The sequence below is a fragment of the Myotis brandtii genome, unplaced genomic scaffold (assembly GCF_000412655.1).
Source record: "Myotis brandtii unplaced genomic scaffold, ASM41265v1 scaffold78, whole genome shotgun sequence".
Classification (NCBI taxonomy): Eukaryota; Metazoa; Chordata; class Mammalia; order Chiroptera; family Vespertilionidae; genus Myotis; species Myotis brandtii.
In genome coordinates this window covers 427,392-438,940 of record NW_005371131.1, presented here as the reverse complement: position 1 = coordinate 438,940, position 11,549 = coordinate 427,392, and the positions used below count along the sequence as shown (strand labels likewise).

The window sequence follows — 11,549 nt, the reverse complement described above, 5'->3', positions numbered from 1 at the left end:
GGGATTTAACACCATTGAAAATGAACTACCTTGTCATCAGGACTTCAAGATCCTGGAAGGAAACACGGGGACCACAGCCCCTGCAACCATTAGCCTACCCCCCATCCCCCTTGCTCCCAGCTTTCTTCCTTATCCCCGTATAATCAGCCGGCTAGTAGCAGTTAGAGCAGAATTTACACGGTGACCTGCTGCTCTCCCATACTGCCCGCATTATTGGAATAAAGGCTCGTATGTGATTCAATCTTATCTCTGCTGAATTTGGCTCAAGTAATGACAGGCGGCCTGGACCCACTTAGAGTCCTGAATCACCAGCACTGGAAGGGACCCTAACGCTAGGGGTTTCGAGCTACGCCCAGGGCTTCAAAATGCCCCCAGGGAACCTGAGCCCCCCAGCACCTCCCAGGCTGACCCATTGGGTCAGCGGGTCAAGCAGCTCTGCTCTTGTCCGTGGATGGAGACTGTGACAATAGCAGCTCTTGGGTTAAGGAGAAGTAGGAAAGTAAACCGTGTGGATAGATGCAGGCTGATAGACGAATTCTTTTATAAGCTGGTGAGACAAAGCCAGGCTGGGCTGAGGGCTGCCCCTTTATCAAGGCTCCGATGAAGGCACCACCAAGGTCCCCTGTGGTACAGTCACCACTGACCCCCGACTCCAGTGCCCTCCCTGGCAGGGCTCCTTGGCCAGGGGTGGGGCTCAGATCCTGGATCTGCCCCGAGAGCTGTGAGCTTGGGCAGATGACTTCATCTCTGACGTCCCCATCCGAAGGCGGAGATGAGCAGACCTAACTCAGGATTCGCGTGCGGATAAGACAACGTCGGGAAGAGCTGTCTGAACCTTTCTCTTCTGCGCCCTGGGCCTTGGGCACCCTCTGGGGAGTCAGAACTTGCTCCCAGGTGGTCTGTATTGGGTCCTCGAAGCCTTGGTTTGACCCCCAGCCATACTCGCTCCCAGGTCTGCTGAGGAGAAACCCCCCGGAGCAAAGAGGTGGACTGTGGGCTGCCCAGGTCACTTTATCCTTTTCTACTTTATTACTTCAAATTAACAACCACAATAAAGCTCAAAAAAGTCCAATATTTACACAGGAAAAAAGTACAAAATTCCCCCCCAAAGTTCTTCAGTATTTTTTTTCAGTTTTTTAAATTACAAAGTTATAAAAAGCTTTGCTCTTTAATTAAAAAAAAAAGAAAAGAAAAAGAAAGAAAGGGAAACAGAGGTAAATAAATTAGGAAATACACACACGGAGAAAACAAACAAAAATAAAAACGGGTGTTAACTAGGAGTGGTGGGTGAGTCAGCGCCCAGCCCTGACCCAGGCTCCTCGCTGGAGAGGCCGGGTGCAGGGGGTGGCCCCCGGGGGTGTCAGGACCAGGAAATTCACCCAGACCCCAGGGGCCAGGTGCTTTCTGGAAGGAGTCTCCAGGGACTGGGGACAGGGCTGCCGCAGGGTGGTGAGGGGCTGGTGGTGGCACGGACACTCTGTGCCCTCCTTGAGACGCACGCAGGTCGTTACCCACCCCGCGTCCTGGTTGGGGGATGAGAACAGAAACTCCGCCGGGCAGGTGGGCAGGTCCTGCTGTCCTGGGAGATGCAGGTCACATACGCACACACAGGCACAGGAGGAGGCTCGGCCCCCATCACCTTAGCGCCCACAACTGAAGTCCCCTTGCAAAGGCAAAGGACGGTCCAAACGCTCAGGGGGACACTGGGAGAAGCCCACACGGAAAGCCAGCCTCCATCGCCCCGGCAGCGGGGCTGTGAGTCCCCTGTGGTTCTGAGGCTCAAGGACACCTGGTGAGACCGTCTCCACCCAAACAAACCAGTCCCCAGGCTCCTGGGCCACCTCCTCATGGCCCGCAAGGCTGAGCTGTCCCTCTCCTGGCCTCAGCGGGCGTCTGGCACGGTGGCCTGGTGTCTGGGGAAGCCTTTGGCAGCCTGACGGCGGTGGGCAGCAGGAAATGCAAAGGGACAAGAATCCTCGGTGCTGAGAGCATCTCATCTTCTTGCCGTTGGCAAAAAAAAAAAATTTAAAATAAAAAATTAAAGAAACAAAATCCATCGTCGCTCTTGTGCTGGGTTTTTGCTGTTTTTGTTCTCTTGAGTGGTTTTTCCCCCATCTTTTCGTTGTTTTTTAAAAGAAAATACAGTGAAGACACTAAAAAACGAGAGAAAGATTAGAGGTGCATTTGCCTCTGGCCACCCATCTGCCAGACGCCCCTCACCTCCTGTCTCCTTGTCCCGAGTCTTTGCACTTGGTCCCCCGTCTGGGGCACACAGTAGGTGCTCCATTTCCACAGAAAGGACACTATCTCTCTCCTCTGGCCTCTCGGTGAGCAGCCACCCCAGCCACAATGTGCCACAGACAGGCTGGTCCCTGGCGTCAGGTCCCAGCTCAGTCTGTGCAATGACTTCCTCGGGTGTGAGGCCCGGCCCAGCCTGTCGTGCACATGCTCCCCAGGCTCAGACCCACACCTCCCCTTCCCCAAGCCCGACCCACAGTAGGAGCTGCTATCCACCACTCAAGGCCTCAGGCAGCCATGGGAGTCCCAGGAGGCTCACTCCCGGGCTTGCTGAGGCCAAGGGTCTTTGCTGACGGCAAATTATGTTAAAGCAAAGGCGGTGTGGAGGACAGAGAAAGGGGTTTCCAGCAGACATTAACGGATGTGGGCCAGGCCTGCTCAGAGGTTTTCAACTCCCTCGAAGGCCCTTGGTTCTGGGTCCCTGGTACCATCTACAACTCCCCTGCCCCGCCACAACACACACTGGTCTGCTCCCGGGGCCACAGGTGTGTCAACTCACCTAAGCAAATACTGGTCCGGTGGGGCTCCCCCTCACTTCCCGAGGTGGTCAAATGGCACGCTTGTCTTGGGAGGGAAGGCAGAGAGAGGGGAAGGGATGAGCTGCGGCCTCGGGGCAAGTCTGCCCACAGAGCTGCACCCCACCCGCCAAGGCCCAAGAGCCGAGGGAAGGGTGTGTGACCTCCAGGCCATGCACAACCGAGCCTGGCCGCCGGACGCCAGCTCCTGGCCTGACCTGCTGAGACCCCTCCACTGTGGGCCGGAGCAGGTCTCCTCCCACCTCTGCCAGGACACCCCCCTTGGTCAACCAGGATTCCCCTTCCCAACTTTCCTGGCCCAAACATGGCCCTAAGTGGGGCCACCGGACAGGATCCCAGCCCTCTATCCTGTGCTAAACGGGACATGCGGGGGCCGTGAGCCCCCCTCCCCGCCCCCGCGAGCTCCCCGCTGCCCACCCAGGCTGGGCCCCTGGGAGCGAGGGCTGGATCCCTGCTCTCCCACTTGCTGGCTGGAGCAGGTTATTCTGACTTTGCTCAATGGGGCCAATCAGATGTTGGAGGATTAAATGAGGCCAGGTCCCTGCTCGACAAACGGGGCTTGCTCCAAGGTTGTCAGACTCAGGGGACAGGGAGGAACCTGGGGGCCCTGGCTCAGCTGGGCGGGACGGCAGGACTGGGGTGAGGGCAGCTCACCTGTGAGGCTGAAATCCGGGAGACCTCTTGCCGCCCAGTGAGGTCGGAGGACGAAACGTTGGCCGGAGCGCCCCTGTGTAGCCTCATGCTCACCTTCCTCTCTCTGTCGACCCGTGAGATCGCTCTGGGAGAAGTATTGCCTGGAGGGCGAGGCAGGGGGAAGCCACCTTCAGTGTCCAGGGGCCTGACTGCCCTGGCTGCCCCCCCTTGGGCCCAGCTCACTGCCCCAGGTCCCTGCTCACCAGCTTGCTGGATGCGGGAGGCTGGGGTGGAGGCCACAGGCTCGGCAGCACTGCGGAGCCGGTTGGCGGGGGTCCCCGTAGGCGGGCCTGGGGGCAGGGCCCGGGTCGCAGACCCCCGGAGCTGCCCCATCCTCTCCTCGCGCTCGTGCTCTCGCCGCTCCCGGTCCACGTCCTCGGGATTCCGGGCGGCACCCTGTGGGGAGGCAAGAGGAGGCCTGGTCAGCCCTGCACGGTCAGGGTGCTCTAGGGTCCAGCACCCCCGAAGGGCATCTTGGGGAAGGGGCATCGCAGAAACCCTCTGGTCCAACCTCCTCCCCACAGCAGGAAGCCTGAGAGGCCTGGCAACGACCCATGATCCCACAGCACAGAGCAACAGAACCACAACCTGCCCAGAGGAAGGAGGAAGCTGGATGGGGGGGGGGGGCTCGGGTCACTCTGCCCTGGTCTCAGAGGGCCAGTCAGGCTGGGAGGGCTAACGTCCTAGGGCCTCCCTGGCCCTCCCAACCTGGACCCTCCATGTAGAGAGCCCTCGGCTCCTCGAGGCTTCCCAGCACAGCAGGACAGATGCTCAGAGGCCAGAGAGGGAGTTACAAGGCTGCTGAGGCCAGGCCAGGACTCGAACCCGGCCTCCCAGCCGGGGACCTTTTCAAAGGACTGCCTGTCCCCTGCCCCTGGACCCGGCAATGGCTCCTGGCAGGTGCCGAGGGGGCCACCACCACACAGATGCTGCCTGCCCTCACATGGGCGCTCAGGGGAGCTGGAGAAGGAAGGGGCCAGATGCCCCACGGAGGAGGAAGACACCGAGCAGGCAGGCTGGGCAGAAGGGGTGTGTGAGCCCAGGGGCCCTGGCCCCAGTGCAGAGGAAAGGGGAAGGCCCACAGCGAGGAGCACCGTATGGGAGCGGCACCCGGCCGCGTTACCTAGTTGGTCCTGGGGTCGTCCACAGGGAAGGGCAGGGGGCTGGCGAGAGGGGGGCCGCATCTGTGGAGGAGAGAGCTGTGGGCTGAGTTGGGGCCTGCTCATGGGCACGGGGTATGGGCTCTTGCAAGCCCCGTGTCTCCCAGGGAACTGGCCGAGAAGGCCCTACTGTCTTTGGGAAACGGGGGATGCCCTTGCCTTTAAGCAACTCTGGGAGGTAGTGGCTGGGGATCAAAATGGTCCCTGAAGCCTAGTAAGGAACCGAGGCCCAGAGAGGCCTCCTGACCTGCCTGGGGCCACACGGCTCACGGCAGAGCTGGGTGTGAACTAGTCCTGCTCTGCTCTCGGCACCCCCAGAGGACTTAGCAGGACATTCTAGAAGCGAACATCCCGTCCTCCCACCCACAGCCTGTCCAGGCAGGCAGGCCTGGAACTACCAGGGCTCCCGCTCCTGACCTCCAGTCCGCCAGTCTCCCACCCCCTCATTACAGGCTGCAGAGAGCAGCTCAGCCAGAACCACAGAAACCCGAGCGGCGAGAGCTGCAGCACCCACTCAGGAACCTCCTGCTGGAGGCAAGCACTCACTCCCCGGGTGGGGACTCTGATGGGCTCGGAGGCGCCCAGCCCCTGCCTTTGTGGCCGCAGCGGCCTGGGCCAGGGCCAGCCCCGAGGCCGGAGTGAGCTCCTCTCCATGTTTCCATCCGAGCCAAGTGACGCCCCGAGAAACGCATGCCAGGGAGGTCTCTTGGCTTTTATTTGCCCACAAGAAAAGACAAGGTAACATCTAGTCACCGCCTGCGCTGCGCGGACCGTCCTGGGCCCGGTCAAGTTTCCCCCTGGTGGCCGGTTGGCCTCGGACAGTGGCTGAACGCAGCATCCAGGCTCCCGGGTCGGCAGACTCCAGGCCCTCACACTGGACGCTAGGGGGTGGCTGCTCCAAGGAGGGAGGCTCTGTCAGGGACGGATCCTCCTGCTGACCAGCCTGGCCCAGGGCCCAGCATGGCACCCATCTGCTGGCCGGTGCTGCAGGCTTCCCGCAGGGGGCGCTGTGCCAGGGAGGGTCCTGGCTTCCGCTGAAAGGCATGTTAGGTCCCCGGTGCCTGTCTGCAGGCGCTTCTGCCAAGGGGCGACTGGAGTGGTTGGCTCAGCACAGTGGTGGGGCTCAAGGCGCCCACGCCTCCGGTCGCTGGCCTTCGCGCCAGAGGTCAGTGCTGGAGAAAGCCGCCGCACCTCTGCTCAGCTTGACTCCGGGGCCTCTTCAAAGGGGACCCCGGGAGGGGCCAGAGTGCCAGCCGGGGGGGGAGCGAGCTCCGGGCCCCACGAGATGAAATCTTGTCGGTGGACAATGCAATGGGAGGCTCTGAGGAGCCATCTACCGTCCACAGCTTTCTGTGATGGACGTGTCCACGCCGGCCTCGCCAGACATGGCAGCCACTAGCCAGCCACCCGCGGCTCCCGAGAACTTGAACTGTGGCAAGTGCGACTGACACGTGACATGTTCAGCTCCGATTAATTTTAATCAATGAAAACATAGCCCTCGTAGCCAGTGGCTGCCGTACTGAATGACAATGCAACACCTGTGTTTGGAGCTGAACTGACAGAAGGGCTGAGCCCCTCCCAGACCCAGGCTCTAGGATGACTTCCCACATGGTGAGCGAGGGTCCCGCGTCCGAGTCCCTGGAGATGCCGGGCCCTCGGCCACACTCCCAGCTGGAAGGTCCAGGTGAAAGGTGTCCACTGCCACCTCCAACCTCTCCCCTGGGGCCCCTGGGCCTGTGGAAACCCTGGTCTCTGCTCAGCCTCCACCCCACACATTAGGGAGCAGTTCCAGGCCCCCCTGTCTGAGGCCCAGAGAGGAGGCACAAGACCACACGCTGCCCCCCATCCAGAACAAGGCCTCGGTCCCGAGCGCCCGCCAGAGCCACTGAGGCCGTGGGGAAAGGAGAGGCAACTCGAGTGAAGCGGGTGCAGGTGGGGACGTTTAATGAGCTCAGGTTCAGTACAGAGGCTGCTGACAGGCCTGCTGAGCTGCTCCTGGTGCCCAGCCCCAGGCCCTCCAGGGCAGGGAACGTCACCCCTCCTTCTGGCTCTGTCCATCAGGCCGCTGATTCATCCCCAAGAATCCCTGGGCAGGGCCTTCTCCGCCACGCCCCCCCTACTGACACCCTCCCCCCCCATGCCAAGGGACACCTCCTCGGGCCTGGCCCCGATGGGCTCAGGCACCTGGTGCTGTCAGAACTGGGGCCCTGGAGTCCAGACCATAGGCCAGTAGTTTTGGGGGGGCAGCTCCTCCACCTCCTCCACCGGCCTACCTGCAGGGCCCTGGGTGCCCAGGGGCGCCGGGCACCTAGAAGGGACAGAGAAAGCACAGAGAGGCTCAGCCTCTTGTGCTCACCCAGCCAAGCGGTCAATCTTGGAAGGGCCAGGCCTCGGAGGGTCCTTACCAGTATGTGCGTGAGTACGCAGGCCCGGCACTGGGAGGGGGGTGGGGGCAGGGCAGCGCAATAGCCTCGCTGTCACGGGGCTGAGCCTGGCTCGAGGGAGCCCCCTTTTCCAGAAGAGACGTGAAACAAGTCATACGATTTCTGATGCCACAGCTCCAGGCACATTGACGACTCCCCCCACCCCCCCTGCCAGGCTCTCAACAGAGGGAGACAGAGCAGCCGCCTAGCAAGGCCCAGGGGCCCGTGACCAGGAAGAGGGAGACCACACTGAAGGGGTCCAGGCTGGCCAGAGGGGCTGCAGTGAAGGCGGCCGCCTGGGCCGTGCAGAACAACAAGAGCAGGATGGTGTAGGCAGCAATCATGACGGTAGGGGGGCCCGCCAGCGCCATCCACGCCCGGCCGCGGGGGCCTAGGAGGGACCGGAGGCCCAGCCAGGTCCTCCTGGGTCTGGTGGGAGGCAATGCCTCGCGCGGGCCCTGCTGACCGTAGCGGTACAAGCTGTCGGCATTGACGAGACAGGAGTGGGGGGAGCGTGGGGGCTCGAGGGCCCCGGTGACGTCACTCGCAGGGTCCAGCTCATAGCTCCTGTCCTCCGGGAGCCCCGCCCACCACAGGGTCACTTTGGCCTTGTGCGTCAGGGCCTTCCCCGACCAGTCCCCCAAGCCCGCCTCGGCCTCCAGGTGACTCACGAATTTGAGCATGTTCCAGTCGAAGACGTAGTCGTAGGAGAAGCCCTGCCGGTGGAAGAGGTTGCGGAAGAGCTGGCGCAGGTAGGAGTAGTCGGGCTTGTCGTCGAACCGCAGGGAGCGGCAGAAGTTGAGGTATGTGGAGAACTCAGCTGGCGGGGTGACGGGGACAGAAGAGGCCACGGTGAGCCCCACGCTCCCAGGGCCCCAGCAGCTGTCCTACCCCCCACCGTCCCTACACTTTCCATCTAGGAGGGGCAAGACGAAGACAGAAGGGACTATGGCTCTCCCTACGGTGATGACCCCCGGACCTGCCCGTGAGCGGGGCCTCTGAGGACGAGGATGGTGGACCTGTGTACAACGAAGGGGTGACCCCTCAGTGAGCGGGCGCTGGGTTAGGAGGTGGCAGATCAACAGCTGCCACGGAATCAAAGGACAGCCAGGAGCCGAGGGGGACTCCCAGCGTGACCTGAGCCACGGGGGGAAGACTTCCACTTCCTCCCTGAAATTGGGGGCGAGAGGGGCCTTTGTCAGAACAGAAAACATACACATTGACCCCTGGCCCTGTTCCTGGCACAGAGCTCCTCACACCCTTGTTACTTCCCAAGTGATAAGAACAGCCCTTGTCCTAGTATTTGGTCTTTGACACTGTCCTTGACACGGGGCCCCGAAAACCTTATAAATGCTAAGCGGTAGGAGCACCAGCAGCATCTCTTGTCCTATTGAGGTGACGCTGGGTGGGCTCCTGGTGGGGGCTGGGCACCAGCAAGACAAGCTATGGTTAGGAGCTTGGAACTTCCAGCCCCAGCCCCCTCCCAACTTCTCCAGAGAAGGGAAAGGGCTCGAAATGGGATCTCCGATGGTGCCTACGCCAGGAAGCCTTCATTGGGTTTGGAGACCTTCCAGGTGGGTGACACACCCTCACGCCACGGGGAGGGAAGCTCCTGCCTCCGGGACCCGCCCAGGTCTCGTCCTGTGCCTCTCTTCACCCGCCCGTCCACCTGTCCTTCATCACACCCTTCCATGAACTGCTAAGTGTGCTTCCCTGAGACCTGGGAGCCGCGCTGGCACGTTAATCACACTTGGGGAGGGAGTCGCGGGAACCTGGGTGTGGGTCAGAGGCACAGGCGGGCTGGCCGGGGCGTCAGTTGGTGGCCACAGTTGTGGGACTGAGCCCTCGGCCCGTGGGGTCTGACCCTACCTCCAGGGAGACAGTGTCAGGATCAAGGTAAATGGTAGGACACCCAGCTGGGGTCCCAGAGAACTGCGTGGTGGGAGAACCCCACACATTTGGTGACCAAAGCGTCAGGTGTGGAGAGTTCAGGGAGGGACCCCTTTTCCCTAATGCTCAGGCCCTGGGAGGTGAGGCAGGAGCTGGTCGGGGGATGCTGAGTGCTTCACAGCCAGGCCTCCCGTCCGCCTGAGCCGGGACAGAGCTCGCGGTTCATGTTCTGGTGCCGGGGGCAACGGCAGCCCAGACAGGACTCTGTGCAGCAGCGTCTCCCCCTTGGAGGGGGCCTCAGGGGTCCCCCGGGCTACTCACAGGGGTAGCCTTTGCAGAGGACCTCGATGGGTGTGGACATCTTCTTCTCGCTGATCCGCTCGTACTTCTGGCGCTTGGTGGCTGCCTTGAGGCCCTGCCAGGGCAGGGAGCCCAGGTTGAAGTACATGAGCACGTAGCCCAGGCTCTCCAGGTCATCCCGACGGCTTTGCTCTGCACAGAGGGGCAGGCGAGGGCAGGGAGCACCAACACATTAGCACGCATGCGCCTAACACGTCCTCGGCTCCTGGTCGCCGGGGCCGGGACATGCTCCTTGACTGAGGGGGAACAGCCCGCCCTGTGCACCCCAGGTCCCACCCCTTCTTCGGGCTGGCTGCAACCCTGTGGCAAACAGGCCATCTCTGGCTCCTCCTCCAGAGGAGGGACCTGAGGCTGAGCCTTCTCAACTTAATCTGGGCCTACTTTTCTTTGGTGGGGGTGGGGTGGGGGGGCTATTTATCCAGGGCAGGCATCCATTCACCCGACAACTAGGGCCTCCTTGCCTGGCCCACCCTGTGGACAGGGCACAAGCTGTGGCATCAGACACAGCTGGGGTCAAATCCGGCTTTGGCACCTGCTGAGCCAACAACCGTAAGCAACCCGTGTCACCATGTGAGCCTCGTTTCCCAGCCTATAAATTAGAAGCTGGGGGTGCGGTCGGGCAGGAGAACCTGCTGGGGGGGCCGCGGCTCTTCTCTGAAAGGGGAGGACCTGACTCTGAGGGAGTCGGGGGAACATCCAGGCCGCAGGGCGCCAGGATCCCGGCCAGCAGCTCCTGGGTGCACGATGGTGCACGTGGCCCCGGGCCTGACCACTCACCGATGCCCAGGTGGGTGTTGATAGAGGCGTAGCGGGCAGTGCCGGTTAAGTTCTTGTTTTCCCGGTAGGGGATGTGCTGGTGGGTGCGGGCGTCCCGGTACTTCTTGGCCAGCCCGAAGTCGATGATGTACACCAGGTTGCCCTTCTTGCCCAGCCCCATGAGGAAGTTGTCAGGCTTGACGTCCCGGTGGATGAAGTTCTTGGAGTGGATGTACTCAATGCGGCTGATCTGGGGGACGAGAGGGGACAGCAGTCACCCCCAAGCAGTCCCCAGAGAGGCCTTCCCCACGTGCTGGGGGCCGGGCCCGGGCCCAGGGCGGGGGCTGCCAAGATGGAAAACACATACACGGCCCTTGCCCTGGGCGAGGGGAAAAGAGGCTTGTAAGAGGATTTCAAGAAGCAGTCCGGGAGGGCTTCCCGGAGGAAGTGCCGTTGGAAAGCAGCTCTGAAGGAGGAGTTCACCAAGTCGGCTGTGAGTCCGAGAGGAGAGCAAAGCAGAAGGAAAGCTAAAGGCAAGACCTGGAAATGAAGCCGGAAAGGCATCCAGGCCCCACGGAAGCCTCTCCTGCCTGGCTCTACGCCTTCCTCGGACCCGGGAGCCGGAGTCAGAGGCATCTGGAAGGCTGTTCTGGCGACAGATTGAAGGGGAGGGGGAGAGGGAGCTCCAATAAAGCCTGAACTTGGCAAGGGTGACAGAGATGATGCTCAAAGGACAGGCGCTGTCCCCTGGCCTCCAAAGTACACTAAAGTCGGGCGGGCACACAGGCCCTTCTTTAAACAATTTATTAAAAAAACAAACAAACAAAAAACCCTGACTTAACACATATGCACACGGTATGTCCTCTGGCAGGCCAGTCCCTGCCGGGGCCTCCGCCGTCTGTACATCAAAGGCCTCCTCCGCGTGGCCAAGTATTTCCTAAACCTCTGAGTCTCACATCCTAAGAGACTGGCCACCCTGCTCGACACACACACATTTAGCCGAAAATCGCAGGTAATATTTTTATGTTTTTACTGATTTCAGAGAAGAAGGGAGAGGGAGAGAGAGATAGAAACATCAATGGTGAGAGAGAATCACTGATCGGCTGCCTCCTGCACGCCCCACACTGGGGATTGAGCCCGCAACCCGGGCATGTGCCCTGACCGGGAATTGAACTGTGACCTCCTGGTTCCTAGGTGATGCTCAACCACGGAGCCACACCAGCCGGGCTCTTTTTATATTTTGAGGAAGTTTCCCCCCCTCAAGTTTATAAAGGGCTTTAGGAACTCAGGATGCTGGGCAGTGGGCGCCCCCTCTGGTCCTGGCACTGCAGAGGGGAGATTCTCTTTTTTTTTAAAAATATATTTTATTGATTTTTTTACAGAGAGAAAGGGAGAGAGATAGAGAGTTAGAAACATCGATGAGAGAGAAACAT

General features: G+C 61.0%; 1 protein-coding gene across 1 annotated transcript in view; it reads right to left on the bottom strand.

Annotated features, from left to right (window-relative positions):
• Nucleotides 1-1,006: 1,006 nt before the first annotated feature.
• The window catches only part of LOC102257996 (casein kinase I isoform epsilon), a 15,095-nt gene continuing 4,552 nt past the window's right edge, over nt 1,007-11,549 (bottom strand). The window contains exons 3-9 of the mRNA XM_014530792.1: nt 10,138-10,386; nt 9,322-9,492; nt 7,782-7,930; nt 3,731-3,923; nt 3,489-3,628; nt 2,798-2,862; nt 1,007-2,153 (exon numbers count right to left, since the gene is read on the bottom strand). Of these exons, the coding sequence (XP_014386278.1) occupies nt 2,830-2,862; nt 3,489-3,628; nt 3,731-3,923; nt 7,782-7,930; nt 9,322-9,492; nt 10,138-10,386 (935 nt within the window). The 3' untranslated portion in view covers nt 1,007-2,153; nt 2,798-2,829. The remainder of the gene's footprint in view (nt 2,154-2,797; nt 2,863-3,488; nt 3,629-3,730; nt 3,924-7,781; nt 7,931-9,321; nt 9,493-10,137; nt 10,387-11,549) is intronic.